This window comes from Ochlerotatus camptorhynchus, unplaced genomic scaffold, assembly GCF_037179485.1.
Source record: "Ochlerotatus camptorhynchus isolate MF236.1 unplaced genomic scaffold, CSIRO-AGI_Acam_v1.1 ptg000738l, whole genome shotgun sequence".
Taxonomy (NCBI): domain Eukaryota; kingdom Metazoa; phylum Arthropoda; class Insecta; order Diptera; family Culicidae; genus Ochlerotatus; species Ochlerotatus camptorhynchus.
This window is the reverse complement of record NW_027041209.1, coordinates 233,505-256,045: the sequence shown is the minus strand read 5'-3', so window position 1 is coordinate 256,045 and position 22,541 is coordinate 233,505. Positions and strand designations below refer to the sequence as shown.

At 36.3% G+C, this 22,541-nt stretch overlaps 1 protein-coding gene across 6 annotated transcripts in view; it reads left to right on the top strand.

Moving 5' to 3' along the window:
* Positions 1-21,537, top strand: part of DIP-beta (Dpr-interacting protein beta) — a 125,614-nt gene extending 104,077 nt beyond the window's left edge. For all 6 annotated transcript variants that reach the window (XM_065238221.1, XM_065238219.1, XM_065238218.1 and 3 more), the window contains 3 exons: positions 11,231-11,301; positions 11,663-12,121; positions 20,595-21,537. In XM_065238221.1, coding sequence (XP_065094293.1) covers positions 11,231-11,301; positions 11,663-12,031 — 440 coding nt within the window. In that variant the 3' untranslated portion in view covers positions 12,032-12,121; positions 20,595-21,537. The remainder of the gene's footprint in view (positions 1-11,230; positions 11,302-11,662; positions 12,122-20,594) is intronic.
* Positions 21,538-22,541: the final 1,004 nt, after the last annotated feature.

Here is a 22,541-nt window from a genome sequence, read left to right as displayed (position 1 = left end):
AATGAAGATCTTTGACGCTTTTTTTCTGAACGATTTCCAGAGTATTCACTAAAGTTTTCTAAAAATGTTAAAATAGTTTCTAACAATTGGAACATTTTATGTATCGCCGTGGCAGGCTTCTTTGAACTTTGTTACTTTCAATACTTTTAAACTTGCTGAATCAAATGAAGTAGATTAATGAATCGAAGAGACGTAATCCATCTTAAACGTAAATCAAGGAAATTAAATAAACAAGTCATGTAAAATTTCGATTCTGAAACATACGTAACAAGTCGAATAGTGCAATTGTTTGAATTGATTTTCTCGTTTCTTTCAACTGATTCTTAGGTCATGTTTTCATGTGTCGGTCTCAGGGCACCGAAATTTAAATAAATTTTTCGTAGTGTGTAAAATGATTAAGAACTTCCAAGAATAAGCGGAAAATTTTTCAACGAGTTCTATAAACAGTGCACTTTCCCAAAAATCTTACCCAAAATCGTTGTTAAAACCCCGAGCCCCTGTCGGGAGTCGTTAAGCTTTCATATTAGCGGGCAGGATATCTCATGTGATAATTTTCAGAGTTGGTTGGAAATGCTATCTAACATGAAGCTTAGTGTGATAATTTTTTAGCTAGAGAATGGCGGGTGACCGAAGGGCCATTAATGCGACAGTACATGTCAAACGCACACTTCTTTGCCTAACCCGTACGATGTACGCGGAGATTTGAAGTATGTCTTAAAATCTACAGGTTTACAACAATGTTATGGCCAGGGAAAGAAAAGAGAGGTGATGTTTCTCCATATTAAATCCTTACCATACCTAAGATTCATGATTGTTTTATTAAACCAGCAATCAGACCGATCTAACTATGAATTTCGTACAGGTTGTTTATTTTTGGATGGAGTTTATGATGTCCATTGATTTTGTCCATCTTATTATCAAAACAGATAAAAATTTACCACGTATTTTATGTAGCCCGTCTGTTTCCTTTTCTGACTGTGGTTCGATGACTATATGGCGAACACTTTCTACAGTTGATCTTGGTTGTTCATTTACTTCTCATTACACACTTTACAGGTATCGTTATTGGAATAACATGAGTTACATGACATGTTTTGATAAATAAAGGCTGATGCAAATATTACAAACAAATATTTGCGTTATTTTAGGAAAAATCGCAGAGTGAGTTACGATTTTTCAAAGGGCTGATTTAAAATATTTATGATAAATAAATTTAAGTCAGCGTTATGTACCTTATAACATACCGCTGACTTAAATTTATTTATCAACATTTTAAATTAATTAAAAAACGGCCTCATCTAGTTTTCCTTATATAGTTCAAACCACAATAAATGTTTTAAAAATAATATTCACAAAATTTCAATACAGTAGCAGATTTTTTTCAGAAGTTGCTATGCAAATAGGACTTAGGAAAGATGCAAAAATTACATGGCACTTAAGGGTGACCAGCCATGTAGGAAATACGGTACAAATACCACGTCATTTGTGCATCTTCCCTTGCTAAAAAAAACTCTGGGATGAATGACCTTTAAGGTTAAAATCCCATCAAAAACAAAAACGACTTACTAAAAAATCTCATCGGTCTCTAAATCTAGTTTTTCAGAGTTTCCGTCACACAATAGTTTGTGTAGCACACTTAGCTACCAAGTGGAGGGAAGATGAAAGTCGCCTTAGAACATAGCATGATTCGATCAATTTCACCCCATAGCCAGATTTCAAAAATGTCCTAAAAATAAACAAAACATCCAAAATGATAAGTAATCATGCAATAGAGCTACTGATTTTGTCAATTTACTTATTAAATGATATTTATTTAAATATTTACGTAAATAAGTGCACAATAAACCCCCAGATTACGGTATCTAATTATATGTCCAACCTTTCTCTTATGCCCTAAATAAAATCCGCCTCGTGGTAACGCACAGTGAGCAAAAATTGACAAAACCACGAATAAGTTGAAAATCTCGCCTGACAAACGGTCTCAGTCAACATATTATTCATATTCTTAAAGAAAAAACTCTGGTGAATCGATTGGAGGGGGTGTCATTGGTCTCGGTAACATAAGAATTGCTACTATCTTCCGACATAGTTTTACATCTCACTTTACGTATATTACTGGAAATTGATAGCAATTGTTTTCTATATTACTCAGAATCACGAGAACAAAGCGTATTTAATATGGAATTGATATTTTTATATAGTCCGGATTGACTGATAAAATGGCCACATAATCAAAATTAACCTAGAACCCTGTGGGTTTTTTCTATTTCGGTCAGAACCTCAAGATCATTTTTGTTTTGTTTTATTTATTGTTGAGAGTTTTAGCCAGTTGACTAGTTCATCTCATATCCCGATATTAAAGCGTATTTAACTTAGAATTGATATGTTGGGACCATAGCATGGTTCTCCGGATAATCCGGTTTGACCGTAAGAGATGTCATAACATGTAAACAGTCCTGCAAAATTTAATTTTCATCCTTACAAACCTAATTGAAACACAAGTAATTAAAACTGATTTTAGTTTGAAAAATATACACCTAGTATTTTGCTTCTGGAAGATGCGTGGTATTTGGTAATATAAATCAAAAGTTAAGTTTCAGCTCAAGTGATCTGAAGAGAACAAAGTTATATCTAGGTATGTTATTTCTGGTATATCAACTTACACTACTCTCCTAGAAACCCGCAGGTTTTGAGTATGTGTGTATCATACTCATAACAACGAGAGCATGAACACGTTTTTACCATTCAATTAATATTTTATTCATGACTGGTCCGATTCATGATTTCATAATAATGGATTAATTAAGTTTCATGCAACAAGCTCCAATTGATCAGGATTTTTTAACACGTGAAAGTTTAGCAGAGGTTTTTGATTCACTTTATAGGGGAAATGGCTTTAATGTTGGCTTATGGATCTAAGATTGGCCCCATCGTTAAAAATTTCATAATTATCAATTTTATCTAAACGAAAGCGTCATTAAGACGATACTAATGGATATTTTTGATCGTTATTGAAAATTTAGTCGATTGTTAAATTTATGTATGTGCCCAAATTAGGGGCATTTAGGCCGACATTACATCCATTTCCCTCGATCATTAAATCTGATTTGAAATTGACTTAGCGATACATTTTTGATTATTGATGTACCAGCAGCCAAGATTTCAGAAATGTTTATACCCGTCCTGAACGGGATAAAAACCTTATGTTTCCCAAAATTTTAGGGTAGCTTAATATGAAATCAAATTCAAACTATACAACTTTGGTGGTTTTCTAAGCCTTGTTTTGTTCTTATCGCTTCCGACTTGGAATACATAGAGTAGTGTGGTATGGTGTTGCTATAGTTGCAGTATGGAGGTTTTTTTTTGGAATAATATACTTACATATTGGAACTATTAAATTTGCCAGACACATTACAGAAACTATCATATTTTTCCTTTGCATCTAAAGTTGCGGTAGTGGAATCCACTTGAAACCAATTGGTTACACTGTTATATGTGCCAAAGGTAGCTACATAAATAGAGGACGAGCTTTTTTTAAATAAATCAATTCAATATTTTGTGTATAAATAGAGCAGTAAGCCTAAGTTTTTTACAAATAAAGATCGTATAGTATCGTAAAGCTGGTTTATGGTTCAACCATTATGTGCATGAGAATTATTTTTCTTTTTTCTTCACGCTGTTGTTCAAATGGTAGCTGTGTACCTGGATACCCCTGTCACGTACATAGCGGTAATAAATAAAAAAAATAGTTCCACTACTTCTGAATTACCCACCCCAAAAACCTTTTGCTCAATTGTTTGTTGTTAGCGGCGCCGGTGGTGTAGTGGTAAGCGTGATTATCTCTCACCCCAGCAGGCCTGGGTTCAATCGGCGCCGCCGGAATGTTCTGAGGCATTACATCTCTGGAAGTAAAGCCGTTGGTCCCCGGTTCATGAGTTGATGGGTCGATAGGTTGGGTCCAGGCGTAGGAGCTGCCTCCTTGGCGTCGGTAGCATTGGTGCTCAGCACGGAAAACAAGATCGACGGAAAACAAATCCAGAAAAAGAAATTGTTTGTTGTGTTCACATTTTTGCTTAAATTCGGCCATTTTGAATCCTGCAAAATAACTAATCAATAAACCATAGCACGAAAACTCCACTTTCTTATTGAACTGACGTAGAAACAAAGGAAAAACTTTAATTTTTCTAGGTTTAAAAATAATAGGGGAAATGTCGGCTTCGGCAATACCTGTACCTATTATAGTCAGGGGGTAAACAGTAGTTTTATTTAGTATTTTTGCTAACATAAACCATAATATTTTCCTTCCGGCATACCGATGAAGACAGATGAAGTGAATTCACTAGGAGCGCTTCTTTTGTTTTTGAGAATATCGGTTGAAAAATATAAATATTTTTTGTTCTTATAGATTTAGTTTTGTAGCTTTTAAACAAACTATCGTACTGATTACTTCGTGAACGTCAAAATCATTGATATATTTGAAGCTTCTGTTCGATATGAAGGTAATACGCGTTTATTCTGAAGTAGTTCTCTACCCTAAATCATCTGATAGAACAAACTTCCTCTACCAGATGCTGCTATTGTGGTTTGTCTGAATGAATCTCAATCCGCTAGAAATCGACGTTTAAAGTCAATGCTTACATTTGATTCGTATTCCCTTTTCACATGTTGCTCTATAATTTTAACCAAGAACATAAATTGATTCCAATTGCAAAAATATATTAACCATTAAGCATTCAGGATTTTCCCATACTAGCTTTTTAATTCTGGCGCAAATTCTAATGACACTCAAATTCGGTCATATTTAGTACAGTTTTTGGAACCCTAATTACATGTCCTTTAAGCAATGGGAAAAAGAGGGTTGAAATCCATCATACAAACTTCTTCTTCTTAGTTGGCTCTTTTATGGTCACTACTGAGACTCTACGGTTGGAACCTGTCCCATATAACATTGCAAGTTTTATCGAGGTTTTTTTTAAGCATTCTACCAGTCCAAATCATGGTCTGATCAAACTGACGTTTGTCATAAAACAGGCAGGCTCAATATTGATACCCGATCCAGGTTGAAACTGAATCAAAAACTGCGAATGGTAGTTTTAACTGCCATGGAGTGACTTTCTCAGTATTTTAGTAGGAACGCCGCAACCAGACCGTCGAAACGTCGGGAACGTAAAAAACAAATCGTTTCAACTAAAATACTGAGAAAACCACCCCATAAAGTAATAATAAATATGAATCAAAAACAAATTCAACAAATTTCCACAGCTGCACACACACATTGTGAGCTTTCTAAGCCTGTACCAGTTTGCCTTTTAGTATGCAGAAATCCCCCGAATGCAGTCCACCCACCTCTATTTCTCGGCTGTCCTCCAACCAATTGAGCTGATTTTTTGTGCGCTATTCGGGGGATTCCTGTAAATTGTGTGGCAAGCACTACACTCAAAATAATCTTCACGTTAATGCTACTTGAAAACACACATAGATTTTTTTTCCATCGCAATTACTCGTAAACGTTATGTGATTCTCATACGCAAGCACTCATTTAAGTGAGCTTCAACGTCTCTGGATTATCACGATTTTTCCAGTACAGCTCATGGTGGTTTCTAATGATATTAATTTTGGAACGATTTAAATAAAATGTATTCTTGATTTTGCATGAGACGATGATCCAGTATTATTTTATGCAATGGTCTTTATTTTGTCAAAAAAATATAAACATCAGTAACAAAAACATATCGATATTAAATTTGACCGGAATAAGGATCGGGAACGGGAAAACATACATGTTCTGATCTGATACACTTGATCTGACAATGATGTTGCTGTAGTCGCACTAAAAAAGAAACAGCCTAAATTATTATCTAAATTATTAAATTGTTCCACATATGTAAGATCTAAAATAATCGGAATTTACACTGGCATGAAAATATGCCCATTGAACTAGCGCCATATTGTATAAAACTATGATTTTTTTTCCTTGATTTATTTTCCGTCGATCTTGTTTTCCGTGCTGAGCTCCAATGCTACCGACGCCAGGGAGGCAGCTCCCACACCTGGACCCTACCTATCGACCCATCAACTCGTGAACCGGGGCCTAACGGCTTTACTTCTCTTCCGAGGGAAGGCGTGTTCAGAGATGTTATGTCTCAGAATATCCCGGCGGCGCCGACTGGGATTGAACCCAGGTCTGCTGGGGTGAGAAGTAATCACGCTTACCACTACACCAACGGCACCGCTAAAACTATGAGTGTCACTCATTTATTATTTCATACGTGAAAATCACTTAGGGTTTACGTGAAACGCACATAGAATCTGTGTATGAACAAATCACGTGAACTTCATTAAATTCGGTTTCAAATGGAATTTATCCTCGTATACAAGTGGTGTCATGTAGATTCTACTTGGGACATGTAAAATAGACGGTAAACCAAAAAGAGATTCTTTACGTGATTCTTCACTTAACTATAACGTGTCGATTATTTAGAGTGTATCATATTTTATGTCTAGGGAAGGCGCGAAATTTTCCAACCCGAAAAATTCCTAGAATGGACCGGTCATACAAACTTGACCCACCTTAATAATCACAGTATGTTTTCAGCGGCCTCTGGTGGCGGAACTAACTCTTCTTATATCTTGGTGTACCTGCGTTCTGTCCAGCGGGTGATTTCGTGGGCAATGAGTGATGTTGGTATTTCAAGATCCACATGTGAAAAGAAGATAAGAAGGTTTGTTTACAAAAAGTTTGTATGCCCTTTTCACATGTTGTTCTTGATTTGATATTCAATCATTTTCTTAGCATATCTCAGTAATCTCTGACAGACAAACACAAAACTGGTTGCTCTGTTTTAATTTCTGGTAGTAGCTTTATTTACTTCGCTTCCTCGCCAGTAACAGGGTGTTGTTAAGATTGTTTACTGTTTAGGATGCTTAATTAAATGTCCGTCCGTTCTTCTTGACGAGGCTCAGTGGTTACCGTTTCTTCTTACTGAGCATAAGGTCGGGAGTTCAAACCCATGTCCCGTCTCGTACCTTGAAATTTTTCACTATGACTTATTCTATCCCCACTAGATTTAAATAAAAACTGTCGGCTGCTTTTACTGATCGCATCACTTACCACAGTGAATGCTAATCTAAAAGTAGCCTTTCTAACTAACGCAACTATCCTTCCCGTGGCAATTGTGGAGATGCAGAGGTAAACACTAGACTGATGCAAAATTTGAAATTTTCGTTCCACAGTGCTCAAACGGTTTCAAATTAGGTCCTGAATAGCCTCCCAAAATTTGAACTAATTTGGTAAGAAACTGACTTGGCACAAACTATTCGAAGTTTATATGGAAATTACTATGGGAAAACCATACTTCTACCCATTTTTCATTTTACTTTTTCGAAAATTTAATTATTCTTACGGGAAATTTTTTTAAGCTACAACTTTGCGGAATATCGTTTTTCAGCCAAATGTCAAATTAAATTGTTATTATTTTTTAAGAGATTGATAATCTTAAGGCATGATCAAGCAGCTGTTCTGTGGGTAACACTGTATTCTGCAGTGTGACATAGTAGCCATAATATTTGTGCTCTATTCTTCGCACCATTAATAACTTTTGTTCCTTACATTTGATTGAAAAGTGGTTTTCAACAAAGTTTTAGCTGAGAAAATTGTTTACAATTACTGTTATCATTTTAAAAAGCATAGTGATGTGGTGAATTGTTAGATAAATATGAACAAAAACATAAGCTTTTACATAGTAATTCCCATATAAACTTGAAATGGTTTGTGCGAAGTCAGTTTCTTACTAAAGTAGTTCAAATTTTGGGAGGCTAAGCAGGATCCAATTTGGAACCGTTTAAGCACTGTGGAACGAAAATTTCAAATTTTGCATTAGTCTAGTAAACACGGTCTAAAGTAACAACGATTGTTAAACTAATCATCCTTCCCCTCCCTCCCAAAGACCGCGAGGACGTGGCCGGCAAACCATGCATTATCTCTCCTTATTAACAATTATTTTAATACAATAAAAAAATACATTTCTATACTTCGGATGACTTTTACCGTGCTTATTTAATAAATAAACATCGAATTGGTTTTAGTTATTAAAAAAATATTCGAATAATGTCTAGAACAAGCCATCAAATAATCATCTTTGTTTTGATAGAGGTAGGAAAAATCAATTCGCCTAGAGTACCTACTAAAGACCGTTTGAAAAATTCACTATGATATATAATCTCGAATATCGTTAACGCTAGGTATTAAGTAAATTTACACGATAATTTATTTAAATTTAATTGTGTTATCATATCAATCAACAGTGTTGAATACAAGCATGTAAACAATTTCAGCGTTTATGCCAAGTATGAAACTAAATGCCAAGCTGAACATTAACAAAGGGGCGCGATGATTAAAGCAGATGATTCTGTGTATTATTTTTATAAAATTGATGCTCGATCTCGCATCCCATAGTAACTGTCACTTTTCTCATAGTAACACTTTTCCCATAGTAACTGTCATATAAACTTCGTAGGGCCAGCGCAGTATGAGATCGCAACCAAATGAGCTCAAATTTTGCGAGAATGATCAGAACCCTATTTTACAATCGATTGAGTGGAGTGGAGCAAAATCGATATTTTGAACCACCCTAATAGATAATTATAATCTATCGTTTATTGTAGTATTCAAAAAAAAATATTGGCCTACAGCATGCTCCTCCCATTACAGAAATCTGCATACGGCTTCATCAAACTCAGCATTCCTCCAGGGTTTATTTCCGTGTGCACAGACAGAGTGGCAACGTTGCCATAAGACACAATAAAAAAGACGTACCAATTTTTCTCACCTCAATAATGCTTGAAAAAAAAAACAATTCAATAGCGACGGTTGCTCAAAATTTTCCTATTAGGCATGTTTTCATTCTCACTCAAATTCGAAGATACCAAAATCTGGCATCCTTCCAAGGACCGCCTGTAAAATAGCTGATGACTTCACCGGAAGGAACCCAGGGGCACCGAACGTCTGATACCGAGCTCTGTACGTGCAACATACCCGTCTACTGTGAACCCATGACTGGCTATGACTCTTGCTACCGACATGGGAACAATAAAAAAGAAATTTGTTCATGAATAATTCCCGAACACAAACGATGTGCGAAAGAATGCAACGATAACAACGGAAGGGAGCACGAAAAGCTGTAGGATGGGGAAAATCTCTTACATTAAAAGCAATATGTAACGATGAGTTCGGGGTTCAAGTGGGTTTGAAAAAAAAATGATGAAGAAGCAGACTATAACCTCAGTTGTAGCAAACATTGCTTATCTTGTTTGCCTCTTTATTCGTGAGCAATCCTGAAAAAAATATACAAACGGTTTGACATGGATGGAGATTCAGTGATAGGGAAGTAGTTTATAAAACGCCCCACCGGGGCAAAGGACCCCCTTTTCATTTCTACGAATCCAGGCTCAATATAAATGTAAAACTCATGGACAATTCAAGTATTTAATAGGAACACTTCAGTATGAACGTTTGACATTTGGCAAGTGCCGCAAATCAATGAAAAACCCATAATCCTGAAAAGCATCCTCCAAAGTCATTCTTTTTTTGCGCAGTATGTAACATTTAATATTGATGCTCTGCAAGCGCACATTTTTGCTGTTGGACATACTAGCATTTTAGTATAGATAATACTGTCCCTTTGTTGTGGGGGTATAGGATTGAAACGTTGTCGAATAATGTTTCATAGCTTTTCATTTCAACTGCCACTGCAGAAAAAATGCTTACAACTTATGTCTAACTCCTAAGGTAACGGATGTACGAGATCGTTCCATTAATTATAGAGAAAACGGTAAAAAATATAGCCGTTTTTCTTTAAGGGGGGCGTATTATACCCGTTTCTGTTCTAACTCCCGCGCTAACACCATAGATATATTTTATTGATAATTATATTACACGAATAAGAAGAATCCAAACCAGCCATACTTTTTTGTTTTACTGCATTTAAATTAAAGAAGAAGAGTTCCGAATCCGATAAAAATTTTGCCTCGAACGTGTTCGCTTCTAAAAATGTAATCGACTGTATTTAAAACATCAAGCTATTTTGTGGTTTATTGACCGAAAAACGGGGTCAATTTGATCACCTGAGGTTTCTCATTGATTTTTTTTCTAATATAATCCTTTTTATGTCGAATAATGCTGAAATGGGATTTATTTGTTTGTCTTTATAATATATTATAATATAATATATTATATTATAATATATTATTATATTCAACCGTAGGCTGGTTTGTAGTGTATATAATGCATTCTAACACCCCATTTTACAGTACAGTATTCATGCATATGAAAATGAAAGAAACCTTGATTGGATATATTTTTTTGTGATATATCTAACGCTACGGTGATTAAGGCAAATTTATATACCTCTTTTTTATAAAACGGTGATAAACTGATGAATTCTGTTTTGACTACCCTATTGTTCAATCAGGATGCTGTAAAACAACTGCACCACATCATACTTAAAAAAAACATGAAGCTCTGAACTCCGATGATACTAGTTGATTGCAACCGCAATGTTCTGGGAATAAGTTGTTGCTCCCATAACAAGAGACGACACCCTTTCAGCACGTATTCCAGTACCCATACGACACTCCCAACCCCAGTATAAAAGCACATAAAAATATTAAAAATCATCGTGCACATATTTTTTGCAGTATTATGATTTTCCCATTGTGTGTACAACATGGCAACCGTGACTAGGATAACGCACACTTCTGGAAACACATGTGGTATGTGGTTCACTTTCAATGCATTCTCTAACTTTTTGTGTGTGAATTTTTTGCTGTCGTCCTCACACCGATTCTTGTCACGACGATAGAGGTAACAGTTATGCTTCCATTGTGCTCATACAAGACACAAAAACAAACAATCCAGGATGCTGAATGCACAGCATTAACATTCCAGAAATTAATTCTACTATCCCATTCACAATAACTGGGATAATGGATTCCGTTCTCAGTGCCAGATTGCGCTGCCAACCAACGTAGTCTCGGTGCGGTACGGTGAGTGCATTTTCCATTGTTTTCTATACCGTTTACGATTCCACAGATCACAATCGACGTGTAGAGATTATGAAACTTGGGTAGTTCATATAAAGCTGTAGAGAGCTATTAAGGTTAATTTCTTCCTCTAATAAAAGGATATTTTTTTTCTTTCCGCTCTTTTCATGTATTTACCCCTCTACCGTAGAAATGGAACTGCAGAAAAAGACTAAATCAGCACATAGACTGAACAGTGTCGAAGATACCTCTGTCAATGATGTAAGTACAACCGTAGTGCATGCACAATGAATATTTCAGATTATTCCATATAAACCCGTTAAGCCCTTTATATAAATATCAAGCTTAGCAAAACACAAGGCAATCATCCGATAAAAAGCGCACAATTTCGATAGAGTTCTTTGAAAACAAATACCCCCCAACTGTGCAATAGCACCGCGTTTCTTCGCAAAACCTCTCTCAGTGTGCAATCTTCATTCAAGCCACAACCGATTGGCCTAGCTTAATTAGCTAACAGTTCGATACCTCGCCAAACCAGATAATTCTATCCGAGACCTGCTCGCAATAATAATGAATCTCTTCCATTTGTTCTAATTTATCCCACATGAATAAAAACAACCAGGAAATCAACTCCACGCCCAACATTGACCAACCCGAGGAGAATAATAAAATCCACAAAAACGGCCGACTCTACAAGGGTCTGCAAAGTAGTGAGCACAACGTGATGAGCTCAGGATCAGCAGGCACCATCGTCGGCACCAGTAGCCATCAACTCTTCCATCCGTTCCATCTGCACCATCGGCCCCATCAATCATCCGGTGGATGGTCCGGCGGGGTAAAGCTGTTAATTGTCCTACTGGTGCACCTACGCCAAATGCTGATCCGGCTAGTGGAACTGATATTCCGTACAGTGCGGCACCGCTCATGCCATAGGACTATCATCCGATGGACGTACGAATCGTTCTCGGTTCTGTTATACTCGTCGTTGTGATTTTTGCTGTTATTTCTGCTGATAGGTGTGCGTTTGGGCGTTGTATAAGGCTGCTAGTTATTTGGACAATGTGGATAATGTAAGCAAGTTGTAAGTATTGCCTTTAATATTAACATCTTCATTTGTACCCGCACACGAACAATATTGACAAATTGGAATTTGAAAATGACAAAAAAAATGTTTTTTCAATATGAAATTACTGAAATTTATTTATCATTATTGAACAGCATATTTGACATTTTGTGGAAAGGGCAGTTTGCAGTCATTGTTGTGGTGATTCATTTTCATTTGAATTTGTATCTAAAAATTTTATAATTCAAGATGCTGTTATTTGAAAAAATGCACCTTCGTTTCCGATGGCTGAATACTCGTTTTACCATGTGTCGATTAACTATCGTACAAAAGCGACAATTAGGCAGGATAAAAATAGTTACACTATTATTTATTAATTTATTAGCGGTTGGTGCCTTCTTATATATCTTCGAGCTATTAGTATATTGCTTGGATTAATCAATTCAATGGCAATTGATCTGATAGCAGAATAAGCTATTAATCTTATACTGCTATCAGATCAAAATAAGCTGCTGATTTCATGATAACAAAATATCATAAAAAAAATAAAATTATGCTTTGATAGCAAAATAAGATATTAACATTTTATAGCGCACAACACACCAATAACATAATAAGATATTGATAATAAAATTTTATATTATTTGGCTCTGATTTTGCTATTACCCAATAGCCTCAATTGCGCTATTGAACCAATTAATTGTCAAGTTAAATTTAATTCGTGCTTAAAAGTCACAGATGGAAATTTGTCGAGTAACCCCGCTATCCAAGTGTGGTTATTTATGACAACCAAGAAGTTATATTTAAACAACCGCGGCTGAGTTCTGCTCGAAAACCAGTCGATAGATAGCACATGGATTTTCAAACAAGGAAAATAACTGTCAAAATGCCACTTTTAATCACAAGTTAAATTTAACTCGGCAATTGATTCAGAGTAGCGGCGCCGGTGGTGTAGTGGTAAACGTGATTGCCTCTCACCCCAGCAGGTCTAGGTTCAATCCCAGTCGGCGCCGCCGGGATGTTTTGAGGCATAACATCTCTGATCACGCCTTCCTTCGGAAGGGAAGTAAAGCCGTTGGTACCCGGTTTATGAGCTGATGGGTCGATAAGTAGGGACCAGGTGTGGGAGCTGCCTCCCTGGCGTCGGTAGCATTGGGAAAAAATTGATTCAGAGCCTAAATAATTAATAACTATTTCACCAGTGTGTTGAAGAGTTACTTGGCTGATTTTGTTCCACTGCGCAGGCCATCTTCGAAACCACCTTGGGGAAATATACATTTACGACGACTCAAACGTCTAAGATCCAAAGCACTCCGAACCTACTGCCAGTCTCGTTGTCCTATTTCCAAGCAACATTTCGCACGTGCTAGTAACAACTATCGCACTTATAACCGTTATCTGTACAAACGCTACTGCAAACGAACTCAGGAAAATCTACGCAGACATCCACGACATTTTTGGAAATTTGTCGACTCTAAACGGAAGGAGAATGGATTACCCGTTGAGATGTTTCTGGGCGATGAAGTCGCCACCTCCGCTTTGGAAAAGCGCAATTTGGTTGCCACTCACTTTAGAAGGGCATTTAATGATTCTACGTCGTCTGCACGTCAAATCACAAAAGCTTGTAGAGATACACCTAGTGGGGTCTGTTCTCTGAGAAGCTTTGCGATCACGTCGAATCAGGTGGACTCCGCAATAAACAAATTGAAATACTCTGTGTCCAGTCCAGATGGCATACCGTCATGCATCCTGAAAAAATGCGGCGAATTCACCACTGCCGACGAGGATGATGGATGTCCAATGGACGTGATAGAATTAAATTTTTTTATGTTTTTGACTACAGTTGATATTTGAAGCCATGTTCACTTTATGTTATGTTCACGGATGTACTTGTTTTGTAATGTTTGTACTGTATTGTGAAAAGATATGGGGTTTTTACGCCATTAAAATTGGCTTTTCCCCATCACATTCATTAAGACGACAAAAAGTCAGATGAATAAATAAATAAATAAATAAATAAATTTGTCGTTTGACTAAAAACCGATCCCCAGCATAGATGTAACTGAGAAAAATTCCTACTAGCTATCGAACTTTATCTCAGAGCCCTATAAAAAAGGGTACAAGGTAATGAACTAAAATTTTGAATTTCCCAAAGTAAATATTTCCGATAAAAACTTCAAATGGTTTGTGCACTGCACAGTCAGTTTCTAGCCAAACATGTTCAAATTTTAGGAGGCTTACCCGATTAGGAACCATTTAAGCACTGTGAAGCAAATGTTTCAAATTTTGCATCAGTCTATTCTTGACTATGAAAAATTATGGGAACACTCTTCAAGAGCACGCAACTTCACCTGCTTCCTGGAATTCATCACAAACCCCCTCTACAGGGAAAATACAAGCACTGAATAAATTTCTTTAAATTGAGCATGACTGACCGCCCGTGGATGCTACTCCGTTATTGACAGATCAGCTGTATTTACACAGAGAACCAACGTTAAGGTCGACTTTAGGAACATCCACCCTTTTACTGACATTTTAAGAGTTACCGTAAAACGGAAGCACGTTGATCACTTCTTACCGATAAACCTGAATAGTTTTCCAACTATAGGGATTCGATCTAATGTTGGGCTTACAGAGCACAACCAGCCCTTTGAATCTGATCAAAAGTAATAAATTGTTGAGATATTAGTGAAAATCTAACACTGATTCTTGACCCTAAACAATCGGCCTAACGCATTGAAAAGCCCATTGCATTCACTTTGGCCTATCAGATGAAGATAAAAATTGATTCAATCGAAGTGCTTCTTTTGTTTTTGAGAACAATGGGTGCAAACATTCAAACATGCGTTCATATTGACTTCATTCGGTAGATTTTTAGCTAAAGTATCGTATCAAATGCATAATTGACTTGTTAACACCGAAATCATGGTTTCTGATATGATGTTTTCTGGTCGATAGATCCAGAATGGGCGATTAGGCCGAAGCAGTTCTCTAACCAAAGTTTGAACCACAATCAAATATCATTCAAACCTGTAGGGAACGATGGAGTAAGACGGGTGACCCCTGGGTAAGACAGTCGCCGTTTAAATTATTGAAACAATCAACTCTTCAAAAAAATTAATGATGCAGAGCTTTTTGCTATAATATAGTTGGTGTTAGTATAGTTGTTCATTCTAGCTTGTGAAACGTCAAAATAAATAGCAAAAACAAGCATTGTGTATGGCGGTGGGCCTGCATTTGTTAATTTGTGTTGCCGCCATTTATGTTTTAATAGCTTTTATATAATTTAACAAATAAAAGTAACATTACTATAAGGAATACACAAATCTGTTCAATGTCCTTTTAGAGAAAAATAGAAAGTTTTTTTTTAATTATGAAGTATTACAGAAGCTGTTACAATACATTTACTTGTATTGGGGCAAAACGGCCACCTTTTTAACCATGTAGTAAATAACAATATTTCGTTTCTATCAGCCTTTTTTCGAATATACTTGTGATCTGTCATCAGTATGAATTCGCGATATGAAGGCCCCAGGCGATCCACCGGAAAATCCGAAACATCAGTAAAACCATTCAATTAATAAACATTGGTTTTGGATTTCTAATAAGCTTCTGTTTCCGGTATTATAAGTAAGATGATCAAGGCATTCCAAATGGTGAGTGTTCATGTGAACTTACTGTATCTATAAGCTATATCTTGGAATCCTCACAATCTACGAAGCCAGGACATCTACGTGAAGTCCACACGCAGAGTAGTGTTATGTAGTGAGATAATGAAAGACCTTGCTCAGCTGAACAACTTTCCCGAAAACATACACTTTGTAAATAATAAAGATTTTAAGATATATTATCCAGGAAATTTACTTGCACATTAGTGCCGCATAGTGACAAAATTATGTACAAATGTTCTCTAACCAATCCGCCTTGACCTATTGTGAAATTTTTCCTATGGCCTATGGCCAGGATCATGTGATCCCAAAAGGTGGTCAACCTTACTCCGCTTATTTTTTTTCTTTCATAATTTAAACTTTTTTTTTTTTGATCTTGATTTGTTTTCAGCTGGGGTGAGAGGTAATCACGCTTACCACTACATCACCGGCGCCTTGATTCGTGATAAAACATCATTTTATGAAATGGAATTTTTTGAAAATCAATATAATTAAGGAAATTATTCTAAATATCAATGTTTACTACATTTAACGCGGGAATGTTATACAACTTTGGTTAAATTTAACTTAGAGTGGCTGTCTTAGTCTTAGCTAGGTTGCTAGCTAGCATCCTCTTGTACATAGAACAACTTGGACTTCAAGTGTCTAACACAAAGTAGACACTTAACGAGTTTCCATACTTTATTGTCGTCTTGTGAGGGGAGCGCCACAGGGTCTGTTTCATGGGATTCTTCATCGTATGGATCGTAATACGTTTCATTGTCAGTTTCTTCTGTCGATTATTACTCAGAGCATCCTAACACCAACGGTAGTATAGATTCATCGTCATCTTCATCTGTGAACGGGAAGCATTCATCATCATACCGTCCACCGATCGAGAGGATTTACATTCTCTTTTAAAGCTGTAGAACTACATTTCAGGAGATACAGTTGCAGTTAAAGCCACCTCAAATCATATTTTTTTTAAGCGTCCGAGATCAGCATTGATCTCACTTTCTATCCCAGTCAGGGTTCGGTTAACGCGCTTAGTAGAATCATTTTTTACTATGGTGAGTAGGCAACTGTTGGCGAACCTTGAATGCCTTTCTTGCTGTAGAAGTTGCGCTGTTCAATGGATAAATTTCACGGCCCTAATCAACTGTTAATTTGCAGATCTTCGCTTGCCACTGGGTTGCAGCCCTAACCTTGTAATGTTTGAAACAATGAATACTTCAGACTTACGAATACGACATAAATTGCTGATAAATGTATGCAATCGTCAATGAACGATAAGAAGAATCTTGATCCAGAATGAAGGATTAATCAACAAAATTTAAAGGTTTTAGTAACATTTCAAGTTTTATCGAGGTTTTATAGTCCAAAGTCCAAATACTGATCTACAGAAACCTCATAGAACCCAAAGTGTTACTTGGTCAGTTACTCTATCACGAATTTCATCAAACGATTCTCGACAGTCGGCACCCATCACACATGTGTTGCAAAATACAATATGTTACGTTCAAGCTTCTTCGTTAAACCCTAGGTCTGGCGAAGACACATCGTAGTCACCCCTTGGTTGCCACCCCTCGGTGTCAAGTTGGTAAACAAAACAAATCAGTGCATGAGCTGTGTATCACACTCTATAGACCTTTTTGACGTTTAATCATCTTTCTCTATCTAGCACACATGGATGAATGGACGGTTTGTTTTCCCACTAATCTGTTTCCCTCTTGCTCGTACTCGTGCGCTTTAAATGGCACAGTACACGGAACCGAAAAATTACCCAAAATTTAGTTCTTTTCACTCATCTCCCATGTTCTGTTCAATAAGCTAATTTTCAGTAAACCGCTTATAGTAGTTTGCATTTGACTACGGCAAAAATAATTACTTACTCGTGTGTATTTTCTACCTAAAATTAAGTTAAATTGACTCAAATTTGAGAATATCTCATATACTCACTAGCTTATTGAACGATAGTCATGAGAAAGTCGAATCTCTCGTCCCTTTTTTGACAACAACAAAATGTGAGAGTGGGATGCAAAACTCAAAATTACCCAAAATTAAGTAAAAAGAACTTAAATTAGGGGTAATTTTTTTTCTCTGTGTAGTGTGCGCCGATTAAACGTCAAAAAGCTCTATTAACGACAGTAGCTAGTTGTTCGTTTTTTCGTTTCTCACATACAATTGAAATGCGATGTTACGCGAAGTTTTGCAGCCACACTGTAAAGTAAAACGAAGCTTATTTTGCTTCTCGAAAGATCGCTTCCTTCCGCGCGTGGTTGACATTTTGTGAAATTGATCCAGAAACGGAAATTCCCGGTAGTTCGAGACTGTGTTGTACACATTAGAATCAGTTGATATGAAAGTGAAACATAATTTTATACACCGGAATGGCTTGATATTCAATCCTAAGCTGATGAATTGATTTAATTTCATATAATTTGAAAAACAGACAGAAGTTGATAACTAAGAAAACATCTATGATGATGTAAGGTTATTGATAATTTTGTTTGTTTTGATTTGATAGTTGATAAAAACTAAATAATAAAAAAAAAACAGACATTACGTATTTGTTTCATAATCATTAAGTTAATTCCGAGAAAAAAAACTTATGACTTTTCACTCAGATTTCAATACCCCATATCTGTTTCCCTCTTAAAAGAACAGTAAAAACTGGTTCAATTTTGTCAGTTCAAATTGGTTCGAAAATCATTACATCTTCACCAGACCTAGGTTAAACCATTAGCCATTTAAAGTTTCACAAGATTTTCTAACTCTTGCTGACTAGCATGACCAAGCCGACGATGCCTCAACTTGCTTATTTCTGCCATACTGACATCAGGTTGACCTACGGATCTAAGTTCCAATTCTTATTCATACAAGCTTCCAGTGAGACATGCTACACCAATAACTGTAATATTTTCTGGTGCCTTGGAAAGACCCTTTTCGCCGGTGCAGTTTTGAAACGCAATGTCAGATGATCGATCTGGAACCTCTTCGAATTCGATGAACCACAATAACAGGGATCTGCTCTGCTCAACCGGGTCTCTTCTATATTCGAATTTTCCTTCCATGAGAGATACTACATCGACGTATTGCTTCATTCTTCACTGGTGCTGCAAACCGTGAATGACCATGTGTATTATTCATTCGACCTTATTTTTTGAAGAGTTAAAATCCGTAAGTAAGAAATCAGGGGTCACATTAAGGAACCATTTCGAAGTGACTGTTTTTATACAAGCGTTCATACGAAAACTGCTTCGTTACGACTTCCCCAATAAGACCCCATAGCTCTTTCTTGGGGTTGGTTGGACGTAAGAAAAATATTAAGTGGTTAAATTTATGTTTTTGCATAGCGCTTTCAAAAAAGTATCTGATAAATTCGCGAACTTTCTATGAAATTCCCGCCATTATCTGTTGCACACGCTACTCGCCAACCTAAGGGGCCAGTGTGTTCCAACATCTAGCCATCTTTGTAGTAACTTGAGGTATCTTACCAGTCTTCTTCAAGTTCCGCTTAATAATTGCCAAATATTACTCGATTGACTGGAACTAGTGGCACCTCCCTGCAATGCGTTTTTCCAGCCACTATTACACTCTTACTTTTGAGTCCATCGTCTAGTTTGTGACGAAAATCTTGGTATTCCGTCCGCAGCTGTAAATCCTTTGCCAGATCATGAGATTCCGTAAATATTTATCAGCCATAATAAAATTAAACTTGCCGGGGATCATGCCGTTCCGATGACATCTTGAGGCCACATTGAGATGTTACCAAATAAATAAAGGATATTTTTGTACGGAAAAGCGCTACTAAAGTATTGTCAAAACTTATAAATTATGCTGACCGCACATCTTGTGATTCACAATGAAAAACATTTAACTCAATATGAAAAGGCTTGGATACCTAAGAAACATGTGTCGGGTTACACTGCCCGTCATCGCAAGTCGGTCCCATTTGCGTTTTTGTCAAAACTGAGTTTTTCAATGGAATTGGTAGATAATCTCTTATATTTTCATAATACTGCGAATTCAACAACTTTATTCTATTACATAAGAAGTAATGGTACGAAGCCAATTTAAAACACTTCTTTCTCGGCATAGCAAAAAAAAAACATTTGAAGGCCTGCACTGCACGCAGTTTACAGGCAAACAAGTTTTAAAAATTTTGATAAACTAAATGTAACAAAATACCCCATCACTATCAGTTTTTTGCCAACCAAGGATGTGGGCCGAAACAGTGCATGAAAGTTCAAACGCAGACCTATCTGAACTTAAACACATTACTATCACATGCTGACTATGCCACCCGGACCCAGTTCTGCATTAACCAGAACGAATGTTATTTAAATACACCTCAGTAAAACCATAACGAGCAAATGAAGTGGAAAACTTTTTAAAACCACCGCAATGCAACTGTGGAATGGGAGTGCAAATTACTGCACAACGAAGTATTTCACGCAAATTACGCTACGATGTGGGGAAATTCAACACGAACTACTGCTAGAATCCTCAGTTCCACACGTAATCTACGGAGGTTCCACTTTAAGATCATTTCGTTTGCTTTCGAACAATTCCAATACCGCAACTGTTTATGATGAAGCCGGTGAAGAAAAGAAGAACATTAATTTAAAACTACTGTTATTTGATTAGCATCAAATAATGAAAAAGGGCAGTACAGTCTATGGTTAAGCATTTCACTGACTTCTTTTGAGGAAAGCATTCATGTATTACTTGTAACCCATGAACATACCTATCTATACTTTTCAATAGCATGAATGCCGTGGCTGTCAGCCATAAAATCATCAATCATTAACGTTTGGCTTGATTTTTTTTTATCGTTGCAGCTTCCGGAAATCACTGAAAATAGCATCATTGATAAATTGCCGACCACTGTGCGATGTGGTAAAAAAATTTGTCGATATATCGGCAGTCCATAGTTTTCTCCCATCCAATGTTCGTACTGGCAAATGTTTTCCATAAACTCTTTCGCTGATTGCTTCTTCGTACTGAAACTGACACCAGGATTATTTGGAAGAAGAAGAAGAAGAAGAAGAAGAAAAAGAAGAAGAAGAAGAAGAAGAATGATAAGTAGAAGATGAGGTGCACCGTTTGTCTCAGTATATTTTAAAGAGTAAGTGCCAAAACGATACTGAATTTTGCGACAGATAAAAAAACAGTGACAAAAGGTGAGCAAATAAAAAAGCATCCATCTACAAATCAGATGACTAAATCGTAAAACCATACACACACGTTCATAAAAAAAGTTATATCCATATTCATAGCTGATGGAAAACGGAAACAATATATGAGTTATTTCGAATGCAAAAATATGAGAGTGAATGAAAAAAGGAAAGTTTTTATTATGAATAAAAATGTGGCGCTTATTGTTATGACGTGAAAAGGAAGCGATTATGAAACAGTATCTCGTCTGAAAAATAAAACTGAGACGGAAAACACACTACGCTATACACATAAAGGTAGATAAAACAATATAAATAAAAACACAAACACTCTAGCCAATTAACTTAAGGTGAATCAAAATCCTAAGGAAAGGGCCATATATTACATTAAACGAACTATGGTGAGTAATAACGGTAAATGTGGTGCATAAAATACGGAGTTACTGAAGTGAATTATTGATCGCTATAGGAAATGTAACAAAATATTGGATAATGAAATTCCCCTGGCTACTGAAAGTGTAAATATGAACAATGATATTGGTAATGGTAATAATGACAACTCATGAAATAAGACAGATAATACAAACTATGAAATAAACAATTAAAATGTTGCATTATTACTTCAACTACCGATCCGAAAAAATCCTACCTACAATCAGTTACAAAGTATACATTTTTTTGCTGCTATTTCAAGATGTCAAATGACTCTGAAGAACGTGCGCTTCATGACTTCGACGATTGATGAATGGAATCAACACCAGGTAATAAACATGTCAAAGAAAACCGGCCAATGTAGAATATATCTATATATTGTGCCTTTCTTTGTGGGTAATCCAAATGGCCGTGTTTAGTTGACCTTTCTGTGATATAAATTATTACAAAGCAGAATGTTTCAAATAAGAAAAAAAAAATACTGAATAGCAAAAGCGTATCTTTTTTTCTGATACTCGCATATATCACTCTCATTTGAAAAATCGTTATATTGGGAAAATGATGACTAAAATTTGTTGTTAGCAGCGCCGGTGGTGTAGTGGTAAGCGTGATTACCTCTCACCCCAGCAGGCCTGGGTTCAATCCCAGTCGGCGCCGCTGAGATGTTCTGAGGTCCCTCTAACGATTCAATAATTCCGATTATTTGAATATAATTACAGTGCTTTCCCGATTTTGTCAGCTCACGTTATTGTCTACCCCCAATTTTGTCAGCTTTTTTTCCCGATTTTGTCAGCCTGCAGATTTCACTAAATTTTTGAGTTATTAAACATGAATTCTCAAACTTGAATAATTTTTATTCTTACACGTTGCTGATATGTAAATGTTAGGGGAACCGGGGGTAAAATGTGCATACGGGGTGAAATGTACAATTGACGATTTTAAGTGCTTTTTCATTCAAATATCAATTCAAAGTATAGGTCTTTCATCCAATGTACCTTCTGCATTTCAATTCATTTAAATTAATTTAATATTCTCCTACTAGGAATTATTAGTTTTGAATTGCTGTTTGCTGGAAAAATCTTTTTTTTTCAATTGTAATAAAACATTGCTTCATTGTCAGTAATATTTATTCTTAGAAAATAAAATAGAGCATTACATATTTCATTGAATTGTACATAA